Here is a 25,748-nt window from a genome sequence, read left to right on the forward strand (position 1 = left end):
GCCTGAATATGACCATGTGGTTTCCCCTTTACCTCAGCCTGAATATGACCATGTGGTTTCCCCTTTACCTCAGCCTGACATCATGACCATGTGGTTTCCCCTTTACCTCAGCCTGACATCATGACCATGTGGTTTCCCCTTTACCTCAGCCTGAATATGACCATGTGGTTTCCCCTTTACCTCAGCCTGAATATGACCATGTGGTTTCCCCTTTACCTCAGCCTGACATCATGACCATGTGGTTTCCCCTTTACCTCAGCCTGACATCATGACCATGTGGTTTCCCCTTTACCTCAGCCTGACATCATGACCATGTGGTTTCCCCTTTACCTCAGCCTGACATCATGACCATGTGGTTTCCCCTTTACCTCAGCCTGACATCATGACCATGTGGTTTCCCCTTTACCTCAGCCTGAATATGACCATGTGGTTTCCCCTTTACCTCAGCCTGAATATGACCATGTGGTTTCCCCTTTACCTCAGCCTGAATATGACCATGTGGTTTCCCCTTTACCTCAGCCTGAATATGACCATGTGGTTTCCCCTTTACCTCAGCCTGACATCATGACCATGTGGTTTCCCCTTTACCTCAGCCTGAATATGACCATGTGGTTTCCCCTTTACCTCAGCCTGAATATGACCATGTGGTTTCCCCTTTACCTCAGCCTGACATCATGACCATGTGGTTTCCCCTTTACCTCAGCCTGAATATGACCATGTGGTTCCCCCTTTACCTCAGCCTGAATATGACCATGTGGTTTCCCCTTTACCTCAGCCTGACATCATGACCATGTGGTTTCCCCTTTACCTCAGCCTGACATCATGACCATGTGGTTTCCCCTTTACCTCAGCCTGACATCATGACCATGTGGTTTCCCCTTTACCTCAGCCTGACATCATGACCATGTGGTTTCCCCTTTACCTCAGCCTGAATAATGACCATGTGGTTTCCCCTTTACCTCAGCCTGAATATGACCATGTGGTTTCCCCTTTACCTCAGCCTGAATATGACCATGTGGTTTCCCCTTTACCTCAGCCTGACATCATGACCATGTGGTTTCCCCTTTACCTCAGCCTGAATATGACCATGTGGTTTCCCCTTTACCTCAGCCTGAATATGACCATGTGGTTTCCCCTTTACCTCAGCCTGACATCATGACCATGTGGTTTCCCCTTTACCTCAGCCTGACATCATGACCATGTGGTTTCCCCTTTACCTCAGCCTGAATATGACCATGTGGTTTCCCCTTTACCTCAGCCTGAATATGACCATGTGGTTTCCCCTTTACCTCAGCCTGACATCATGACCATGTGGTTTCCCCTTTACCTCAGCCTGACATCATGACCATGTGGTTTCCCCTTTACCTCAGCCTGACATCATGACCATGTGGTTTCCCCTTTACCTCAGCCTGACATCATGACCATGTGGTTTCCCCTTTACCTCAGCCTGACATCATGACCATGTGGTTTCCCCTTTACCTCAGCCTGAATATGACCATGTGGTTTCCCCTTTACCTCAGCCTGAATATGACCATGTGGTTTCCCCTTTACCTCAGCCTGAATATGACCATGTGGTTTCCCCTTTACCTCAGCCTGAATATGACCATGTGGTTTTCCACTTTACCTCAGCCTGACATCATGACCATGTGGTTTCCCCTTTACCTCAGCCTGAATATGACCATGTGGTTTCCCCTTTACCTCAGCCTGAATATGACCATGTGGTTTCCCCTTTACCTCAGCCTGACATCATGACCATGTGGTTTCCCCTTTACCTCAGCCTGAATATGACCATGTGGTTCCCCCTTTACCTCAGCCTGAATATGACCATGTGGTTTCCCCTTTACCTCAGCCTGACATCATGACCATGTGGTTTCCCCTTTACCTCAGCCTGACATCATGACCATGTGGTTTCCCCTTTACCTCAGCCTGACATCATGACCATGTGGTTTCCCCTTTACCTCAGCCTGACATCATGACCATGTGGTTTCCCCTTTACCTCAGCCTGAAATCATGACCATGTGGTTTCCCCTTTACCTCAGCCTGAATATGACCATGTGGTTTCCCCTTTACCTCAGCCTGACATCATGACCATGTGGTTTCCCCTTTACCTCAGCCTGAATATGACCATGTGGTTTCCCCTTTACCTCAGCCTGAAATCATGACCATGTGGTTTCCCCTTTACCTCAGCCTGAATATGACCATGTGGTTTCCCCTTTACCTCAGCCTGACATCATGACCATGTGGTTTCCCCTTTACCTCAGCCTGACATCATGACCATGTGGTTTCCCCTTTACCTCAGCCTGAATATGACCATGTGGTTTCCCCTTTACCTCAGCCTGACATCATGACCATGTGGTTTCCCCTTTACCTCAGCCTGAATATGACCATGTGGTTTCCCCTTTACCTCAGCCTGAATATGACCATGTGGTTTCCCCTTTACCTCAGCCTGACATCATGACCATGTGGTTTCCCCTTTACCTCAGCCTGAATATGACCATGTCGGTTTCCCCTTTACCTCAGCCTGAATATGACCATGTGGTTTCCCCTTTACCTCAGCCTGAATATGACCATGTGGTTTCCCCTTTACCTCAGCCTGAACATGACCATGTGGTTTCCTCTTTACCTCAGCCTGAATATGACCATGTGGTTTCCCCTTTACCTCAGCCTGAATATGACCATGTGGTTTCCCCTTTACCTCAGCCTGAATATGACCATGTGGTTTCCCCTTTACCTCAGCCTGAATATGACCATGTGGTTTCCCCTTTACCTCAGCCTGAATATGACCATGTGGTTTCCCCTTTACCTCAGCCTGAATATGACCATGTGGTTTCCCCTTTACCTCAGCCTGACATCATGACCATGTGGTTTCCCCTTTACCTCAGCCTGACATCATGACCATGTGGTTTCCCCTTTACCTCAGCCTGAATATGACCATGTGGTTTCCCCTTTACCTCAGCCTGAATATGACCATGTGGTTTCCCCTTTACCTCAGCCTGACATCATGACCATGTGGTTTCCCCTTTACCTCAGCCTGAATATGACCGTACGGTTTCCCCTTTACCTCAGCCTGAATATGACCATGTGGTTTCCCCTTTACCTCAGCCTGAATATGACCATGTGGTTTCCCCTTTACCTCAGCCTGAACATGACCATGTGGTTTCCTCTTTACCTCAGCCTGAATATGACCATGTGGTTTCCCCTTTACCTCAGCCTGAATATGACCATGTGGTTTCCCCTTTACCTCAGCCTGAATATGACCATGTGGTTTCCCCTTTACCTCAGCCTGAATATGACCATGTGGTTTCCCCTTTACCTCAGCCTGAATATGACCGTACGGTTTCCCCTTTACCTCAGCCTGAATATGACCATGTGGTTTCCCCTTTACCTCAGCCTGACATCATGACCATGTGGTTTCCCCTTTACCTCAGCCTGACATCATGACCATGTGGTTTCCCCTTTACCTCAGCCTGAATATGACCATGTGGTTTCCCCTTTACCTCAGCCTGACATCATGACCATGTGGTTTCCCCTTTACCTCAGCCTGAATATGACCATGTGGTTTCCCCTTTACCTCAGCCTGAACATGACCATGTGGTTTCCCCTTTACCTCAGCCTGACATCATGACCATGTGGTTTCCCCTTTACCTCAGCCTGAATATGACCATGTGGTTTCCCCTTTACCTCAGCCTGAATATGACCATGTGGTTTCCCCTTTACCTCAGCCTGACATCATGACCATGTGGTTTCCCCTTTACCTCAGCCTGAATATGACCATGTGGTTTCCCCTTTACCTCAGCCTGAATATGACCATGTGGTTTCCCCTTTACCTCAGCCTGACATCATGACCATGTGGTTTCCTCTTTACCTCAGCCTGACATCATGACCATGTGGTTTCCTCTTTACCTCAGCCTGAATATGACCATGTGGTTTCCCCTTTACCTCAGCCTGACATCATGACCATGTGGTTTCCCCTTTACCTCAGCCTGAATATGACCATGTGGTTTCCCCTTTACCTCAGCCTGACATCATGACCATGTGGTTTCCCCTTTACCTCAGCCTGAATATGACCATGTGGTTTCCCCTTTACCTCAGCCTGACATCATGACCATGTGGTTTCCCCTTTACCTCAGCCTGACATCATGACCATGTGGTTTCCCCTTTACCTCAGCCTGACATCATGACCATGTGGTTTCCCCTTTACCTCAGCCTGAATATGACCATGTGGTTTCCCCTTTACCTCAGCCTGAATATGACCATGTGGTTTCCCCTTTACCTCAGCCTGAATATGACCATGTGGTTTCCCCTTTACCTCAGCCTGAATATGACCATGTGGTTTCCCCTTTACCTCAGCCTGAATATGACCATGTGGTTTCCCCTTTACCTCAGCCTGAATATGACCATGTGGTTTCCCCTTTACCTCAGCCTGACATCATGACCATGTGGTTTCCCCTTTACCTCAGCCTGAATATGACCATGTGGTTTCCCCTTTACCTCAGCCTGAATATGACCATGTGGTTTCCCCTTTACCTCAGCCTGACATCATGACCATGTGGTTTCCCCTTTACCTCAGCCTGAATATGACCATGTGGTTCCCCCTTTACCTCAGCCTGAATATGACCATGTGGTTTCCCCTTTACCTCAGCCTGAATATGACCATGTGGTTTCCCCTTTACCTCAGCCTGAATATGACCATGTGGTTTCCCCTTTACCTCAGCCTGACATCATGACCATGTGGTTTCCTCTTTACATCAGCCTGAATATGACCATGTGGTTTCTCCTTTACCTCAGCCTGACATCATGACCATGTGGTTTCCCCTTTACCTCAGCCTGACATCATGACCATGTGGTTTCCCCTTTACCTCAGCCTGACATCATGACCATGTGGTTTCCCCTTTACCTCAGCCTGAATATGACCATGTGGTTTCCCCTTTACCTCAGCCTGACATCATGACCATGTGGTTTCCTCTTTACCTCAGCCTGACATCATGACCATGTGGTTTCCCCTTTACCTCAGCCTGACATCATGACCATGTGGTTTCCCCTTTACCTCAGCCTGACATCATGACCATGTGGTTTCTCCTTTACCTCAGCCTGAATATGACCATGTGGTTTCCCCTTTACCTCAGCCTGAATATGACCATGTGGTTTCCCCTTTACCTCAGCCTGAATATGACCATGTGGTTTCTCCTTTACCTCAGCCTGAATATGACCATGTGGTTTCCCCTTTACCTCAGCCTGACATCATGACCATGTGGTTTCCCCTTTACCTCAGCCTGACATCATGACCATGTGGATTCCCCTTTACCTCAGCCTGAATATGACCATGTGGTTTCCCCTTTACCTCAGCCTGACATCATGACCATGTGGTTTCCCCTTTACCTCAGCCTGAATATGACCATGTGGTTTCCCCTTTACCTCAGCCTGACATCATGACCATGTGGTTTCTCCTTTACCTCAGCCTGAATATGACCATGTGGTTTCTCCTTTACCTCAGCCTGAATATGACCATGTGGTTTCCCCTTTACCTCAGCCTGAATATGACCATGTGGTTTCTCCTTTACCTCAGCCTGAATATGACCATGTGGTTTCCCCTTTACCTCAGCCTGACATCATGACCATGTGGTTTCCCCTTTACCTCAGCCTGACATCATGACCATGTGGTTTCCCCTTTACCTCAGCCTGAATATGACCATGTGGTTCCCCCTTTACCTCAGCCTGACATCATGACCATGTGGTTTCCCCTTTACCTCAGCCTGAATATGACCATGTGGTTTCCCCTTTACCTCAGCCTGAATATGACCATGTGGTTTCCCGTTTACCTCAGCCTGACATCATGACCATGTGGTTCCCCCTTTACCTCAGCCTGACATCATGACCATGTGGTTTCCCCTTTACCTCAGCATGAATATGACCATGTGGTTTCCCCTTTACCTCAGTCTGACATCATGACCATGTGGTTTCCCCTTTACCTCAGCCTGACATCATGACCATGTGGTTTCCCCTTTACCTCAGCCTGAATATGACCATGTGGTTTCCCCTTTACCTCAGCCTGAATATGACCATGTGGTTTCCCCTTTACCTCAGCCTGACATCATGACCATGTGGTTTCCCCTTTACCTCAGCCTGAATATGACCATGTGGTTTCCCCTTTACCTCAGCCTGAATATGACCATGTGGTTTCCCCTTTACCTCAGCCTGACATCATGACCATGTGGTTTCCCCTTTACCTCAGCCTGAATATGACCATGTGGTTTCCCCTTTACCTCAGCCTGAATATGACCATGTGGTTTCCCCTTTACCTCAGCCTGAATATGACCATGTGGTTTCCCCTTTACCTCAGCCTGAATATGACCATGTGGTTCCCCCTTTACCTCAGCCTGACATCATGACCATGTGGTTTCCCCTTTACCTCAGCCTGAATATGACCATGTGGTTTCCCCTTTACCTCAGCCTGAATATGACCATGTGGTTTCCCCTTTACCTCAGCCTGAATATGACCATGTGGTTTCCCCTTTACCTCAGCCTGAATATGACCATGTGGTTTCCCCTTTACCTCAGCCTGAATATGACCATGTGGTTTCCCCTTTACCTCAGCCTGAATATGACCATGTGGTTTCCCCTTTACCTCAGCCTGACATCATGACCATGTGGTTTCCCCTTTACCTCAGCCTGACATTATGACCATGTGGTTTCCCCTTTACCTCAGCCTGAATATGACCATGTGGTTTCCCCTTTACCTCAGCCTGAATATGACCATGTGGTTTCCCCTTTACCTCAGCCTGACATCATGACCATGTGATTTCCCCTTTACCTCAGCCTGAATATGACCATGTGGTTTCCTCTTTACCTCAGCCTGAATATGACCATGTGGTTTCCCCTTTACCTCAGCCTGAATATGACCATGTGGTTTCCTCTTTACCTCAGCCTGAATATGACCATGTGGTTTCCCCTTTACCTCAGCCTGAATATGACCATGTGGTTTCCCCTTTACCTCAGCCTGAATATGACCATGTGGTTTCCCCTTTACCTCAGCCTGAATATGACCATGTGGTTTCCCCTTTACCTCAGCCTGAATATGACCATGTGGTTTCCCCTTTACCTCAGCCTGACATCATGACCATGTGGTTTCCCCTTTACCTCAGCCTGAATATGACCATGTGGTTTCCCCTTTACCTCAGCCTGAATATGACCATGTGGTTTCCCCTTTACCTCAGCCTGACATCATGACCATGTGGTTTCCCCTTTACCTCAGCCTGAATATGACCATGTGGTTTCCCCTTTACCTCAGCCTGAATATGACCATGTGGTTTCCTCTTTACCTCAGCCTGAATATGACCATGTGGTTTCCCCTTTACCTCAGCCTGACATCATGACCATGTGGTTTCCCCTTTACCTCAGCCTGAATATGACCATGTGGTTTCCCCTTTACCTCAGCCTGAATATGACCATGTGGTTTCCCCTTTACCTCAGCCTGACATCATGACCATGTGGTTTCCCCTTTACCTCAGCCTGAATATGACCATGTGGTTTCCCCTTTACCTCAGCCTGAATATGACCATGTGGTTTCCCCTTTACCTCAGCCTGAATATGACCATGTGGTTTCCCCTTTACCTCAGCCTGAATATGACCATGTGGTTTCCCCTTTACCTCAGCCTGACATCATGACCATGTGGTTTCCCCTTTACCTCAGCCTGAATATGACCATGTGGTTTCCCCTTTACCTCAGCCTGAATATGACCATGTGGTTTCCCCTTTACCTCAGCCTGACATCATGACCATGTGGTTTCCCCTTTACCTCAGCCTGAATATGACCATGTGGTTTCCCCTTTACCTCAGCCTGACATCATGACCATGTGGTTTCCCCTTTACCTCAGCCTGAATATGACCATGTGGTTTCCCCTTTACCTCAGCCTGAATATGACCATGTGGTTTCCCCTTTACCTCAGCCTGAATATGACCATGTGGTTTCCCCTTTACCTCAGCCTGAATATGACCATGTGGTTTCCCCTTTACCTCAGCCTGACATCATGACCATGTGGTTTCCCCTTTACCTCAGCCTGACATCATGACCATGTGGTTTCCCCTTTACCTCAGCCTGAATATGACCATGTGGTTTCCCCTTTACCTCAGCCTGAATATGACCATGTGGTTTCCCCTTTACCTCAGCCTGACATCATGACCATGTGGTTTCCTCTTTACCTCAGCCTGAATATGACCATGTGGTTTCCCCTTTACCTCAGCCTGAATATGACCATGTGGTTTCCCCTTTACCTCAGCCTGACATCATGACCATGTGGTTTCCCCTTTACCTCAGCCTGACATCATGACCATGTGGTTTCCCCTTTACCTCAGCCTGAATATGACCATGTGGTTTCCCCTTTACCTCAGCCTGAATATGACCATGTGGTTTCCCCTTTACCTCAGCCTGACATCATGACCATGTGGTTTCCCCTTTACCTCAGCCTGACATCATGACCATGTGGTTTCCCCTTTACCTCAGCCTGACATCATGACCATGTGGTTTCCCCTTTACCTCAGCCTGAATATGACCATGTGGTTTCCCCTTTACCTCAGCCTGAATATGACCATGTGGTTTCCCCTTTACCTCAGCCTGAATATGACCATGTGGTTTCCCCTTTACCTCAGCCTGAATATGACCATGTGGTTTCCCCTTTACCTCAGCCTGAATATGACCATGTGGTTTCCCCTTTACCTCAGCCTGAATATGACCATGTGGTTTCCCCTTTACCTCAGCCTGACATCATGACCATGTGGTTTCCCCTTTACCTCAGCCTGAATATGACCATGTGGTTTCCCCTTTACCTCAGCCTGAATATGACCATGTGGTTTCCCCTTTACCTCAGCCTGACATCATGACCATGTGGTTTCCCCTTTACCTCAGCCTGAATATGACCATGTGGTTCCCCCTTTACCTCAGCCTGAATATGACCATGTGGTTTCCCCTTTACCTCAGCCTGACATCATGACCATGTGGTTTCCCCTTTACCTCAGCCTGACATCATGACCATGTGGTTTCCCCTTTACCTCAGCCTGAATATGACCATGTGGTTTCCCCTTTACCTCAGCCTGACATCATGACCATGTGGTTTCCCCTTTACCTCAGCCTGACATCATGACCATGTGGTTTCCCCTTTACCTCAGCCTGAATATGACCATGTGGTTTCCCCTTTACCTCAGCCTGACATCATGACCATGTGGTTTCCCCTTTACCTCAGCCTGAATATGACCATGTGGTTTCCCCTTTACCTCAGCCTGACATCATGACCATGTGGTTTCCCCTTTACCTCAGCCTGAATATGACCATGTGGTTTCCCCTTTACCTCAGCCTGACATCATGACCATGTGGTTTCCCCTTTACCTCAGCCTGACATCATGACCATGTGGTTTCCCCTTTACCTCAGCCTGAATATGACCATGTGGTTTCCCCTTTACCTCAGCCTGACATCATGACCATGTGGTTTCCCCTTTACCTCAGCCTGAATATGACCATGTGGTTTCCCCTTTACCTCAGCCTGAATATGACCATGTGGTTTCCCCTTTACCTCAGCCTGACATCATGACCATGTGGTTTCCCCTTTACCTCAGCCTGAATATGACCGTACGGTTTCCCCTTTACCTCAGCCTGAATATGACCATGTGGTTTCCCCTTTACCTCAGCCTGAATATGACCATGTGGTTTCCCCTTTACCTCAGCCTGAACATGACCATGTGGTTTCTTCTTTACCTCAGCCTGAATATGACCATGTGGTTTCCCCTTTACCTCAGCCTGAATATGACCATGTGGTTTCCCCTTTACCTCAGCCTGAATATGACCATGTGGTTTCCCCTATACCTCAGCCTGAATATGACCATGTGGTTTCCCCTTTACCTCAGCCTGAATATGACCATGTGGTTTCCCCTTTACCTCAGCCTGAATATGACCATGTGGTTTCCCCTTTACCTCAGCCTGACATCATGACCATGTGGTTTCCCCTTTACCTCAGCCTGACATCATGACCATGTGGTTTCCCCTTTACCTCAGCCTGACATCATGACCATGTGGTTTCCCCTTTACCTCAGCCTGAATATGACCATGTGGTTTCCCCTTTACCTCAGCCTGAACATGACCATGTGGTTTCCCCTTTACCTCAGCCTGACATCATGACCATGTGGTTTCCCCTTTACCTCAGCCTGAATATGACCATGTGGTTTCCCCTTTACCTCAGCCTGAATATGACCATGTGGTTTCCCCTTTACCTCAGCCTGACATCATGACCATGTGGTTTCCCCTTTACCTCAGCCTGAATATGACCGTACGGTTTCCCCTTTACCTCAGCCTGAATATGACCATGTGGTTTCCCCTTTACCTCAGCCTGAATATGACCATGTGGTTTCCCCTTTACCTCAGCCTGAACATGACCATGTGGTTTCTTCTTTACCTCAGCCTGAATATGACCATGTGGTTTCCCCTTTACCTCAGCCTGAATATGACCATGTGGTTTCCCCTTTACCTCAGCCTGAATATGACCATGTGGTTTCCCCTATACCTCAGCCTGAATATGACCATGTGGTTTCCCCTTTACCTCAGCCTGAATATGACCATGTGGTTTCCCCTTTACCTCAGCCTGAATATGACCATGTGGTTTCCCCTTTACCTCAGCCTGACATCATGACCATGTGGTTTCCCCTTTACCTCAGCCTGACATCATGACCATGTGGTTTCCCCTTTACCTCAGCCTGACATCATGACCATGTGGTTTCCCCTTTACCTCAGCCTGAATATGACCATGTGGTTTCCCCTTTACCTCAGCCTGAACATGACCATGTGGTTTCCCCTTTACCTCAGCCTGACATCATGACCATGTGGTTTCCCCTTTACCTCAGCCTGAATATGACCATGTGGTTTCCCCTTTACCTCAGCCTGAATATGACCATGTGGTTTCCCCTTTACCTCAGCCTGACATCATGACCATGTGGTTTCCCCTTTACCTCAGCCTGAATATGACCATGTGGTTTCCCCTTTACCTCAGCCTGAATATGACCATGTGGTTTCCCCTTTACCTCAGCCTGACATCATGACCATGTGGTTTCCTCTTTACCTCAGCCTGACATCATGACCGTGTGGTTTCCTCTTTACCTCAGCCTGAATATGACCATGTGGTTTCCCCTTTACCTCAGCCTGACATCATGACCATGTGGTTTCCCCTTTACCTCAGCCTGAATATGACCATGTGGTTTCCCCTTTACCTCAGCCTGACATCATGACCATGTGGTTTCCCCTTTACCTCAGCCTGAATATGACCATGTGGTTTCCCCTTTACCTCAGCCTGACATCATGACCATGTGGTTTCCCCTTTACCTCAGCCTGACATCATGACCATGTGGTTTCCCCTTTACCTCAGCCTGACATCATGACCATGTGGTTTCCCCTTTACCTCAGCCTGAATATGACCATGTGGTTTCCCCTTTACCTCAGCCTGAATATGACCATGTGGTTTCCCCTTTACCTCAGCCTGAATATGACCATGTGGTTTCCCCTTTACCTCAGCCTGAATATGACCATGTGGTTTCCCCTTTACCTCACTCTGAATATGACCATGTGGTTTCCCCTTTACCTCAGCCTGACATCATGACCATGTGGTTTCCCCTTTACCTCAGCCTGACATCATGACTATGTGGTTTCCCCTTTACCTCAGCCTGAATATGACCATGTGGTTTCCCCTTTACCTCAGCCTGAATATGACCATGTGGTTTCCCCTTTACCTCAGCCTGACATCATGACCATGTGGTTTCCCCTTTACCTCAGCCTGACATCATGACCATGTGGTTTCCCCTTTACCTCAGCCTGACATCATGACCATGTGGTTTCCCCTTTACCTCAGCCTGAATATGACCATGTGGTTTCCCCTTTACCTCAGCCTGAATATGACCATGTGGTTTCCCCTTTACCTCAGCCTGAATATGACCATGTGGTTTCCCCTTTACCTCAGCCTGAATATGACCATGTGGTTTCCCCTTTACCTCAGCCTGAATATGACCATGTGGTTTCCCCTTTACCTCAGCCTGAATATGACCATGTGGTTTCCCCTTTACCTCAGCCTGACATCATGACCATGTGGTTTCCCCTTTACCTCAGCCTGAATATGACCATGTGGTTTCCCCTTTACCTCAGCCTGAATATGACCATGTGGTTTCCCCTTTACCTCAGCCTGACATCATGACCATGTGGTTTCCCCTTTACCTCAGCCTGAATATGACCATGTGGTTCCCCCTTTACCTCAGCCTGAATATGACCATGTGGTTTCCCCTTTACCTCAGCCTGACATCATGACCATGTGGTTTCCCCTTTACCTCAGCCTGACATCATGACCATGTGGTTTCCCCTTTACCTCAGCCTGAATATGACCATGTGGTTTCCCCTTTACCTCAGCCTGACATCATGACCATGTGGTTTCCCCTTTACCTCAGCCTGACATCATGACCATGTGGTTTCCCCTTTACCTCAGCCTGAATATGACCATGTGGTTTCCCCTTTACCTCAGCCTGACATCATGACCATGTGGTTTCCCCTTTACCTCAGCCTGAATATGACCATGTGGTTTCCCCTTTACCTCAGCCTGACATCATGACCATGTGGTTTCCCCTTTACCTCAGCCTGAATATGACCATGTGGTTTCCCCTTTACCTCAGCCTGACATCATGACCATGTGGTTTCCCCTTTACCTCAGCCTGACATCATGACCATGTGGTTTCCCCTTTACCTCAGCCTGAATATGACCATGTGGTTTCCCCTTTACCTCAGCCTGACATCATGACCATGTGGTTTCCCCTTTACCTCAGCCTGAATATGACCATGTGGTTTCCCCTTTACCTCAGCCTGAATATGACCATGTGGTTTCCCCTTTACCTCAGCCTGACATCATGACCATGTGGTTTCCCCTTTACCTCAGCCTGAATATGACCGTACGGTTTCCCCTTTACCTCAGCCTGAATATGACCATGTGGTTTCCCCTTTACCTCAGCCTGAATATGACCATGTGGTTTCCCCTTTACCTCAGCCTGAACATGACCATGTGGTTTCTTCTTTACCTCAGCCTGAATATGACCATGTGGTTTCCCCTTTACCTCAGCCTGAATATGACCATGTGGTTTCCCCTTTACCTCAGCCTGAATATGACCATGTGGTTTCCCCTATACCTCAGCCTGAATATGACCATGTGGTTTCCCCTTTACCTCAGCCTGAATATGACCATGTGGTTTCCCCTTTACCTCAGCCTGAATATGACCATGTGGTTTCCCCTTTACCTCAGCCTGACATCATGACCATGTGGTTTCCCCTTTACCTCAGCCTGACATCATGACCATGTGGTTTCCCCTTTACCTCAGCCTGACATCATGACCATGTGGTTTCCCCTTTACCTCAGCCTGAATATGACCATGTGGTTTCCCCTTTACCTCAGCCTGAACATGACCATGTGGTTTCCCCTTTACCTCAGCCTGACATCATGACCATGTGGTTTCCCCTTTACCTCAGCCTGAATATGACCATGTGGTTTCCCCTTTACCTCAGCCTGAATATGACCATGTGGTTTCCCCTTTACCTCAGCCTGACATCATGACCATGTGGTTTCCCCTTTACCTCAGCCTGAATATGACCGTACGGTTTCCCCTTTACCTCAGCCTGAATATGACCATGTGGTTTCCCCTTTACCTCAGCCTGAATATGACCATGTGGTTTCCCCTTTACCTCAGCCTGAACATGACCATGTGGTTTCTTCTTTACCTCAGCCTGAATATGACCATGTGGTTTCCCCTTTACCTCAGCCTGAATATGACCATGTGGTTTCCCCTTTACCTCAGCCTGAATATGACCATGTGGTTTCCCCTATACCTCAGCCTGAATATGACCATGTGGTTTCCCCTTTACCTCAGCCTGAATATGACCATGTGGTTTCCCCTTTACCTCAGCCTGAATATGACCATGTGGTTTCCCCTTTACCTCAGCCTGACATCATGACCATGTGGTTTCCCCTTTACCTCAGCCTGACATCATGACCATGTGGTTTCCCCTTTACCTCAGCCTGACATCATGACCATGTGGTTTCCCCTTTACCTCAGCCTGAATATGACCATGTGGTTTCCCCTTTACCTCAGCCTGAACATGACCATGTGGTTTCCCCTTTACCTCAGCCTGACATCATGACCATGTGGTTTCCCCTTTACCTCAGCCTGAATATGACCATGTGGTTTCCCCTTTACCTCAGCCTGAATATGACCATGTGGTTTCCCCTTTACCTCAGCCTGACATCATGACCATGTGGTTTCCCCTTTACCTCAGCCTGAATATGACCATGTGGTTTCCCCTTTACCTCAGCCTGAATATGACCATGTGGTTTCCCCTTTACCTCAGCCTGACATCATGACCATGTGGTTTCCTCTTTACCTCAGCCTGACATCATGACCGTGTGGTTTCCTCTTTACCTCAGCCTGAATATGACCATGTGGTTTCCCCTTTACCTCAGCCTGACATCATGACCATGTGGTTTCCCCTTTACCTCAGCCTGAATATGACCATGTGGTTTCCCCTTTACCTCAGCCTGACATCATGACCATGTGGTTTCCCCTTTACCTCAGCCTGAATATGACCATGTGGTTTCCCCTTTACCTCAGCCTGACATCATGACCATGTGGTTTCCCCTTTACCTCAGCCTGACATCATGACCATGTGGTTTCCCCTTTACCTCAGCCTGACATCATGACCATGTGGTTTCCCCTTTACCTCAGCCTGAATATGACCATGTGGTTTCCCCTTTACCTCAGCCTGAATATGACCATGTGGTTTCCCCTTTACCTCAGCCTGAATATGACCATGTGGTTTCCCCTTTACCTCAGCCTGAATATGACCATGTGGTTTCCCCTTTACCTCAGCCTGAATATGACCATGTGGTTTCCCCTTTACCTCAGCCTGAATATGACCATGTGGTTTCCCCTTTACCTCAGCCTGAATATGACCATGTGGTTTCCCCTTTACCTCAGCCTGAATATGACCATGTGGTTTCCCCTTTACCTCAGCCTGACATCATGACCATGTGGTTTCCCCTTTACCTCAGCCTGAATATGACCATGTGGTTCCCCCTTTACCTCAGCCTGAATATGACCATGTGGTTTCCCCTTTACCTCAGCCTGAATATGACCATGTGGTTTCCCCTTTACCTCAGCCTGAATATGACCATGTGGTTTCCCCTTTACCTCAGCCTGACATCATGACCATGTGGTTTCCTCTTTACATCAGCCTGAATATGACCATGTGGTTTCTCCTTTACCTCAGCCTGACATCATGACCATGTGGTTTCCCCTTTACCTCAGCCTGACATCAAGACCATGTGGTTTCCCCTTTACCTCAGCCTGACATCATGACCATGTGGTTTCCCCTTTACCTCAGCCTGAATATGACCATGTGGTTTCCCCTTTACCTCAGCCTGACATCATGACCATGTGGTTTCCTCTTTACCTCAGCCTGACATCATGACCATGTGGTTTCCCCTTTACCTCAGCCTGACATCATGACCATGTGGTTTCCCCTTTACCTCAGCCTGACATCATGACCATGTGGTTTCTCCTTTACCTCAGCCTGAATATGACCATGTGGTTTCTCCTTTACCTCAGCCTGAATATGAAAATGTGGTTTCCCCTTTACCTCAGCCTGAATATGACCATGTGGTTTCTCCTTTACCTCAGCCTGAATATGACCATGTGGTTTCCCCTTTACCTCAGCCTGACATCATGACCATGTGGTTTCCCCTTTACCTCAGCCTGACATCATGACCATGTGGTTTCCCCTTTACCTCAGCCTGAATATGACCATGTGGTTTCCCCTTTACCTCAGCCTGACATCATGACCATGTGGTTTCCCCTTTACCTCAGCCTGAATATGACCATGTGGTTCCCCCTTTACCTCAGCCTGACATCATGACCATGTGGTTTCCCCTTTACCTCAGCCTGAATATGACCATGTGGTTTCCCCTTTACCTCAGCCTGAATATGACAATGTGGTTTCTCCTTTACCTCAGCCTGAATATGACCATGTGGTTTCCCCTTTACCTCAGCCTGACATCATGACCATGTGGTTTCCCCTTTACCTCAGCCTGAACATGACCATGTGGTTTCCCCTTTACCTCAGCCTGACATCATGACCATGTGGTTTCCCCTTTACCTCAGCCTGAATATGACCATGTGGTTTCCCCTTTACCTCAGCCTGAATATGACCATGTGGTTTCCCCTTTACCTCAGCCTGACATCATGACCATGTGGTTTCCCCTTTACCTCAGCCTGAATATGACCATGTGGTTTCCCCTTTACCTCAGCCTGAATATGACCATGTGGTTTCCCCTTTACCTCAGCCTGACATCATGACCATGTGGTTTCCTCTTTACCTCAGCCTGACATCATGACCGTGTGGTTTCCTCTTTACCTCAGCCTGAATATGACCATGTGGTTTCCCCTTTACCTCAGCCTGACATCATGACCATGTGGTTTCCCCTTTACCTCAGCCTGAATATGACCATGTGGTTTCCCCTTTACCTCAGCCTGACATCATGACCATGTGGTTTCCCCTTTACCTCAGCCTGAATATGACCATGTGGTTTCCCCTTTACCTCAGCCTGACATCATGACCATGTGGTTTCCCCTTTACCTCAGCCTGACATCATGACCATGTGGTTTCCCCTTTATCTCAGCCTGACATCATGACCATGTGGTTTCCCCTTTACCTCAGCCTGAATATGACCATGTGGTTTCCCCTTTACCTCAGCCTGAATATGACCATGTGGTTTCCCCTTTACCTCAGCCTGAATATGACCATGTGGTTTCCCCTTTACCTCAGCCTGAATATGACCATGTGGTTTCCCCTTTACCTCAGCCTGAATATGACCATGTGGTTTCCCCTTTACCTCAGCCTGAATATGACCATGTGGTTTCCCCTTTACCTCAGCCTGACATCATGACCATGTGGTTTCCCCTTTACCTCAGCCTGAATATGACCATGTGGTTTCCCCTTTACCTCAGCCTGAATATGACCATGTGGTTTCCCCTTTACCTCAGCCTGACATCATGACCATGTGGTTTCCCCTTTACCTCAGCCTGAATATGACCATGTGGTTCCCCCTTTACCTCAGCCTGAATATGACCATGTGGTTTCCCCTTTACCTCAGCCTGAATATGACCATGTGGTTTCCCCTTTACCTCAGCCTGAATATGACCATGTGGTTTCCCCTTTACCTCAGCCTGACATCATGACCATGTGGTTTCCTCTTTACATCAGCCTGAATATGACCATGTGGTTTCTCCTTTACCTCAGCCTGACATCATGACCATGTGGTTTCCCCTTTACCTCAGCCTGACATCAAGACCATGTGGTTTCCCCTTTACCTCAGCCTGACATCATGACCATGTGGTTTCCCCTTTACCTCAGCCTGAATATGACCATGTGGTTTCCCCTTTACCTCAGCCTGACATCATGACCATGTGGTTTCCTCTTTACCTCAGCCTGACATCATGACCATGTGGTTTCCCCTTTACCTCAGCCTGACATCATGACCATGTGGTTTCCCCTTTACCTCAGCCTGACATCATGACCATGTGGTTTCTCCTTTACCTCAGCCTGAATATGACCATGTGGTTTCCCCTTTACCTCAGCCTGAATATGACCATGTGGTTTCCCCTTTACCTCAGCCTGAATATGACCATGTGGTTTCCCCTTTACCTCAGCCTGACATCATGACCATGTGGTTTCCTCTTTACATCAGCCTGAATATGACCATGTGGTTTCTCCTTTACCTCAGCCTGACATCATGACCATGTGGTTTCCCCTTTACCTCAGCCTGACATCAAGACCATGTGGTTTCCTCTTTACCTCAGCCTGAATATGACCATGTGGTTTCCCCTTTACCTCAGCCTGACATCATGACCATGTGGTTTCCCCTTTACCTCAGCCTGAATATGACCATGTGGTTTCCCCTTTACCTCAGCCTGACATCATGACCATGTGGTTTCCCCTTTACCTCAGCCTGACATCATGACCATGTGGTTTCCCCTTTACCTCAGCCTGAATATGACCATGTGGTTTCCCCTTTACCTCAGCCTGACATCATGACCATGTGGTTTCCCCTTTACCTCAGCCTGAATATGACCATGTGGTTCCCCCTTTACCTCAGCCTGACATCATGACCATGTGGTTTCCCCTTTACCTCAGCCTGAATATGACCATGTGGTTTCCCCTTTACCTCAGCCTGAATATGACAATGTGGTTTCTCCTTTACCTCAGCCTGAATATGACCATGTGGTTTCCCCTTTACCTCAGCCTGACATCATGACCATGTGGTTTCCCCTTTACCTCAGCCTGAACATGACCATGTGGTTTCCCCTTTACCTCAGCCTGACATCATGACCATGTGGTTTCCCCTTTACCTCAGCCTGAATATGACCATGTGGTTTCCCCTTTACCTCAGCCTGAATATGACCATGTGGTTTCCCCTTTACCTCAGCCTGACATCATGACCATGTGGTTTCCCCTTTACCTCAGCCTGAATATGACCATGTGGTTTCCCCTTTACCTCAGCCTGAATATGACCATGTGGTTTCCCCTTTACCTCAGCCTGACATCATGACCATGTGGTTTCCTCTTTACCTCAGCCTGACATCATGACCGTGTGGTTTCCTCTTTACCTCAGCCTGAATATGACCATGTGGTTTCCCCTTTACCTCAGCCTGACATCATGACCATGTGGTTTCCCCTTTACCTCAGCCTGAATATGACCATGTGGTTTCCCCTTTACCTCAGCCTGACATCATGACCATGTGGTTTCCCCTTTACCTCAGCCTGAATATGACCATGTGGTTTCCCCTTTACCTCAGCCTGACATCATGACCATGTGGTTTCCCCTTTACCTCAGCCTGACATCATGACCATGTGGTTTCCCCTTTACCTCAGCCTGACATCATGACCATGTGGTTTCCCCTTTACCTCAGCCTGAATATGACCATGTGGTTTCCCCTTTACCTCAGCCTGAATATGACCATGTGGTTTCCCCTTTACCTCAGCCTGAATATGACCATGTGGTTTCCCCTTTACCTCAGCCTGAATATGACCATGTGGTTTCCCCTTTACCTCAGCCTGAATATGACCATGTGGTTTCCCCTTTACCTCAGCCTGAATATGACCATGTGGTTTCCCCTTTACCTCAGCCTGACATCATGACCATGTGGTTTCCCCTTTACCTCAGCCTGAATATGACCATGTGGTTTCCCCTTTACCTCAGCCTGAATATGACCATGTGGTTTCCCCTTTACCTCAGCCTGACATCATGACCATGTGGTTTCCCCTTTACCTCAGCCTGAATATGACCATGTGGTTCCCCCTTTACCTCAGCCTGAATATGACCATGTGGTTTCCCCTTTACCTCAGCCTGAATATGACCATGTGGTTTCCCCTTTACCTCAGCCTGAATATGACCATGTGGTTTCCCCTTTACCTCAGCCTGACATCATGACCATGTGGTTTCCTCTTTACATCAGCCTGAATATGACCATGTGGTTTCTCCTTTACCTCAGCCTGACATCATGACCATGTGGTTTCCCCTTTACCTCAGCCTGACATCAAGACCATGTGGTTTCCCCTTTACCTCAGCCTGACATCATGACCATGTGGTTTCCCCTTTACCTCAGCCTGAATATGACCATGTGGTTTCCCCTTTACCTCAGCCTGACATCCTGACCATGTGGTTTCCTCTTTACCTCAGCCTGACATCATGACCATGTGGTTTCCCCTTTACCTCAGCCTGACATCATGACCATGTGGTTTCCCCTTTACCTCAGCCTGACATCATGACCATGTGGTTTCTCCTTTACCTCAGCCTGAATATGACCATGTGGTTTCTCCTTTACCTCAGCCTGAATATGACCATGTGGTTTCCCCTTTACCTCAGCCTGAATATGACCATGTGGTTTCTCCTTTACCTCAGCCTGAATATGACCATGTGGTTTCCCCTTTACCTCAGCCTGACATCATGACCATGTGGTTTCCCCTTTACCTCAGCCTGACATCATGACCATGTGGTTTCCCCTTTACCTCAGCCTGAATATGACCATGTGGTTTCCCCTTTACCTCAGCCTGACATCATGACCATGTGGTTTCCCCTTTACCTCAGCCTGAATATGACCATGTGGTTCCCCCTTTACCTCAGCCTGACATCATGACCATGTGGTTTCCCCTTTACCTCAGCCTGAATATGACCATGTGGTTTCCCCTTTACCTCAGCCTGAATATGACCATGTGGTTTCCCCTTTACCTCAGCCTGAATATGACCATGTGGTTTCCCCTTTACCTCAGCCTGACATCATGACCATGTGGTTTCCCCTTTACCTCAGCCTGAATATGACCATGTGGTTTCCCCTTTACCTCAGCCTGAATATGACCATGTGGTTTCCCCTTTACCTCAGCCTGACATCATGACCATGTGGTTTCCCCTTTACCTCAGCCTGAATATGACCATGTGGTTTCCCCTTTACCTCAGCCTGACATCATGACCATGTGGTTTCCCCTTTACCTCAGCCTGAATATGACCATGTGGTTTCCCCTTTACCTCAGCCTGAATATGACCATGTGGTTTCCCCTTTACCTCAGCCTGAATATGACCATGTGGTTTCCCCTTTACCTCAGCCTGACATCATGACCATGTGGTTTCCCCTTTACCTCAGCCTGAATATGACCATGTGGTTTCCCCTTTACCTCAGCCTGAATATGACCATGTGGTTTCCCCTTTACCTCAGCCTGACATCATGACCATGTGGTTTCCCCTTTACCTCAGCCTGACATCATGACCATGTGGTTTCCCCTTTACCTCAGCCTGAATATGACCATGTGGTTTCCCCTTTACCTCAGCCTGAATATGACCATGTGGTTTCCCCTTTACCTCAGCCTGAATATGACCATGTGGTTTCCCCTTTACCTCAGCCTGAATATGACCATGTGGTTTCCCCTTTACCTCAGCCTGACACATCATGACTGTGTAAAACATATATAAATCTTCTCCATGTTTTCTAATTGCTCCAGTATTCAGAAATCTCCCTGTTTGCTTTTAGCGCCACTATTCAGAAATGTTTCAATAGGTGTTAGTGAAATAATCACTATGTAAGTGGAAACCTTTCTTTTGTACGTGTGTGTGTGTGCGTGCGTGCGTGTGTGTGTACGTGTGTGTGTGTGTGCGTGCGTGCGTGCGTGCGTGTGTACGTGTGTGTGTGTGTATGCGTGTGTGTGTGCGTGCGTGCGTGCGTGCGTGCGTGTGTGTGTTATATAAAACAGGGGCATAGCGCTCCAAGTCCAGATGTTGTTGTATACGGCAGCAGCACACTGAGCTTCCTGTCTCGGTCAGGCATCAGGCTCTCACAGCTCCATGACAACATGTCCTACCTCGTTGGGTTAATTGACAGAGGAGGAGCCCGGAGCTGCAGGGTAGAGGAGGAACTGGGAAATGGGAAATTAAACACTGTTTGAGGAACAGCTGCATACTATATAGAGGTGAATTACGTTACATTTAGAGTACGTCCCAAATGTAATGCACTATACAGGACCCATAGGGATCTGGTTAAATGTAGTGCACACTATACAGGACCCATAGAGATCTGGTTAAATGTAGTGCACACTATACAGGACCCATAGAGATCTGGTTAAATGTAGTGCACTACTATACAGGACCCATAGAGATCTGGTTAAATGTAGTGCACACTATACAGGACCCATAGAGATCTGGTTAAATGTAGTGCACTACTATACAGGACCCATAGAGATCTGGTTAAATGTAGTGCACTACTATACAGGACCCATAGGGATCTGGTTAAATGTAGTGCACACTATACAGGACCCATAGAGATCTGGTTAAATGTAGTGCACTATACAGGACCCATAGGGATCTGGTTAAATGTAGTGCACTATACAGGACCTATAGAGATCTGGTTAAATGTAGTGCACACTATACAGGACCCATAGAGATCTGGTTAAATGTAGTGCACTACTATACAGGACCCATAGAGATCTGGTTAAATGTAGTGCACTATACAGGACCCATAGAGATCTGGTTAAATGTAGTGCACTACTATACAGGACCCATAGAGATCTGGTTAAATGTAGTGCACACTATACAGGACCCATAGAGATCTGGTTAAATGTAGTGCACTACTATACAGGACCCATAGGGATCTGGTTAAATGTAGTGCACTATACAGGACCTATAGGGATCTGGTTAAATGTAGTGCACTATACAGGACCTATAGAGATCTGGTTAAATGTAGTGCACTATACAGGACCCATAGAGATCTGGTTAAATGTAGTGCACTATACAGGACCCATAGGGATCTGGTTAAATGTAGTGCACTATACAGGACCCATAGAGATCTGGTTAAATGTAGTGCACTACTATACAGGACCCATAGAGATCTGGTTAAATGTAGTGCACTATACAGGACCCATAGAGATCTGGTTAAATGTAGTGCACTACTATACAGGACCCATAGAGATCTGGTTAAATGTAGTGCACTATACAGGACCCATAGAGATCTGGTTAAATGTAGTGCACTACTATACAGGACCCATAGAGATCTGGTTAAATGTAGTGCACTATACAGGACCCATAGAGATCTGGTTAAATGTAGTGCACTATACAGGACCCATAGAGATCTGGTTAAATGTAGTGCACTACTATACAGGACCCATAGAGATCTGGTTAAATGTAGTGCACTACTATACAGGACCCATAGAGATCTGGTTAAATGTAGTGCACTACTATACAGGACCCATAGAGATCTGGTTAAATGTAGTGCACTATACAGGACCCATAGAGATCTGGTTAAATGTAGTGCACTATACAGGACTCATAGAGATCTGGTTAAATGTAGTGCACTATACAGGACCCATAGAGATCTGGTTAAATGTAGTGCACTATACAGGACCCATAGGGATCTGGTTAAATGTAGTGCACTATACAGGACCCATAGAGATCTGGTTAAATGTAGTGCACTACTATACAGGACCCATAGAGATCTGGTTAAATGTAGTGCACTATACAGGACCCATAGAGATCTGGTTAAATGTAGTGTACTATGCAGGGAATAGGGAATCATTTGAGATGCCCTTAGCCTATTTGGAGGGTGGCTGGCGTGGCCAAGCCTCTACTAATATGTACAGTGTCTATAGTATAACATGGTGCTTACGCTTTGAGGACCTGTCCAATCTCGTACTTGTCGGTGACATCAGAGATGTCGTCTAAGCTCCGCCCATCTCGCAGGGCAAGGCACCCAAATGGCATGACGGCATCCACCTATCAGAGACAAACATTACATCGTCAATCCACCAATAAAGAACAAGCATTTCAGTGTCAATCAACTCCTTTAAAACAGACAGTGAGTAAAGGGAAAGTTCTGACAGTGTTTCTGATAGAAATGCACTTTATAAAACTGACACACAGCAAAGTGAGTCATTTCATTTCTGTAGCATACGTTGTGCACACTGAGACAGTGATAATGAGCCAAACCTAACCAATCTCTCTATCCAGGAGGTTAAGTCCCCAAACACAACCAATCTCTCTATCCAGGAGGTTGAAGTCCCCAAACCCAACCAATCTCTCTATCCAGGAGGTTGAAGTCCCCAAACCCAACCAATCTTTCTATCCAGGAGGTTGAAGTCCCCAAACCCAACCAATCTCTCTATCCAGGAGGTTGAAGTCCCCAAACCCAACCAATCTCTCTATCCAGGAGGTTGAAGTCCCCAAACCCAACCAATCTCTCTATCCAGGAGGTTGAAGTCCCCAAACCCAACCAATCTCTCTATCCAGGAGGTTGAAGTCCCCAAACCCAACCAATCTCTCTATCCAGGAGGTTGAAGTCCCCAAACCCAACCAATCTCTCTATCCAGGAGGATGAAGTCCCCAAACCCAACCAATCTCTCTATCCAGGAGGTTGAAGTCCCCAAACCCAACCAATCTCTCTATCCAGGAGGTTGAAGTCCCCAAACCCAACCAATCTGGTCTTATAGGTTAGAAAGTCTAGATCCTAACCCCAGCCTCCATCTTGGGATCTCGTCAGTAAGCCCCTGGTCTTATAGTTTAGAAAGTCTAGATCCTAACCCCAGCCTCCATCTTGGGATCACGTCAGTAAGCCCCTGGTATTATAGTTTAGAAAGTCTAGATCCTATCCCCAGTCTCCATCTTGGGATCACGTCAGTAAGCCCCTGGTCTTATAGTTTAGAAAGTCTAGATCCTATCCCCAGTCTCCATCTTGGGATCACGTCAGTAAGCCCCTGGTCTTATAGTTTAGAAAGTCTAGATCCTATCCCCAGTCTCCATCTTGGGATCTCGTCAGTAAGCCCCTGGTCTTATAGTTTAGAAAGTCTAGATCCTATCCCCAGCCTCCATCTTGGGATCACGTCAGTAAGCCCCTGGTATTATAGTTTAGAAAGTCTAGATCCTATCCCCAGTCTCCATCTTGGGATCACGTCAGTAAGCCCCTGGTCTTATAGTTTAGAAAGTCTAGATCCTATCCCGTCTCCATCTTGGGATCACGTCAGTAAGCCCCTGGTCTTATAGGTTAGAAAGTCTCGATCCTAACCCCATCTCCTCTGACACCACTGATCAGTTTCCCTTAGTCCAATCCTAACCTAAACCATGAGGATGATAAAAGTCTAAATTGATATTAGATAATTATCTAGGCCAGAAAAACTTCCTTCTAGTATCTAGGGATAACTTCCTGTCAGTCAGTCATGGACACAGTTCTCATTGGATAACTTCCTCTCAGTCAGTCAGGGACACAGTTCTCATTGAATAACTTCCTGTCAGTCAGTCATGGACACAGTTCTCATTGGCTAACTTCCTCTCAGTCAGTCAGGGACAGTTCTCATTGGATAACTTCCTCTCAGTCAGTCAGGGACACAGTTCTCATTGGATAACTTCCTGTCAGTCAGTCATGGACACAGTTCTCATTGGATAACTTCCTCTCAGTCAGTCAGGGACACAGTTCTCATTGGATAACTTCCTGTCAGTCAGTCATGGACACAGTTCTCATTGGATAACTTCCTGTCAGTCAGTCATGGACACAGTTCTCATTGAATAACTTCCTCTCAGTCAGTCAGGGACACAGTTCTCATTGGATAACTTCCTCCCAGTCAGTCAGGGACACAGTTCTCATTGGATAAATTCTCTTAAATGTAAATTTCCGCCTAAATAGACATGCCCAAAGGTAACTGCTTTCCATATGTAATTACATGATTCTGACATGCAAAAACGTGTTATATTTGGAAAGAAGACATCTGGGAGATTATGAGGAAATGGAGTAGACAGATAGGAGTTACATAGTTCAGAATACACAAGATCAAGCACACACAAAATAACACGTTTTTTTTAATAGTTTTATTTTGAAAGTCATCTTTTATTGACAAGCTATACGTAAATTATTGATGCCCAGAACTGGAAACACATCAAATGGCTTCCACAACATGTGAACAATATCAGAAAAAAATGGGAGGTGTCAGGTGTGGTCACGGGACGTTTCCAAGTCTCCCTAAACCTCTCCAAAGTGGCATATTGTCACGCCCTGACCTTAGAGATCCTTTAAATTCTCTATTTGGTTAGGTCGGGGTGTGACTAGGGTGGGAAATCTATGTGTTCTATTTCTATGTTGGCCGAGTATGGTTCCCAATCAGAGGC

General features: G+C 47.3%; 1 protein-coding gene across 1 annotated transcript in view; it reads right to left on the reverse strand.

Moving 5' to 3' along the window:
• LOC129861389 (caM kinase-like vesicle-associated protein) overlaps positions 1-25,748 on the reverse strand; it is a 133,834-nt gene that overhangs the window by 25,699 nt on the left and 82,387 nt on the right. The window contains exon 2 of the mRNA XM_055932787.1: positions 23,263-23,369. Within this exon, the coding sequence (XP_055788762.1) occupies positions 23,263-23,357 (95 nt within the window). The 5' untranslated portion in view covers positions 23,358-23,369. The remainder of the gene's footprint in view (positions 1-23,262; positions 23,370-25,748) is intronic.

Source organism: Salvelinus fontinalis, chromosome 8 (assembly GCF_029448725.1).
Source record: "Salvelinus fontinalis isolate EN_2023a chromosome 8, ASM2944872v1, whole genome shotgun sequence".
Classification (NCBI taxonomy): Eukaryota; Metazoa; Chordata; class Actinopteri; order Salmoniformes; family Salmonidae; genus Salvelinus; species Salvelinus fontinalis.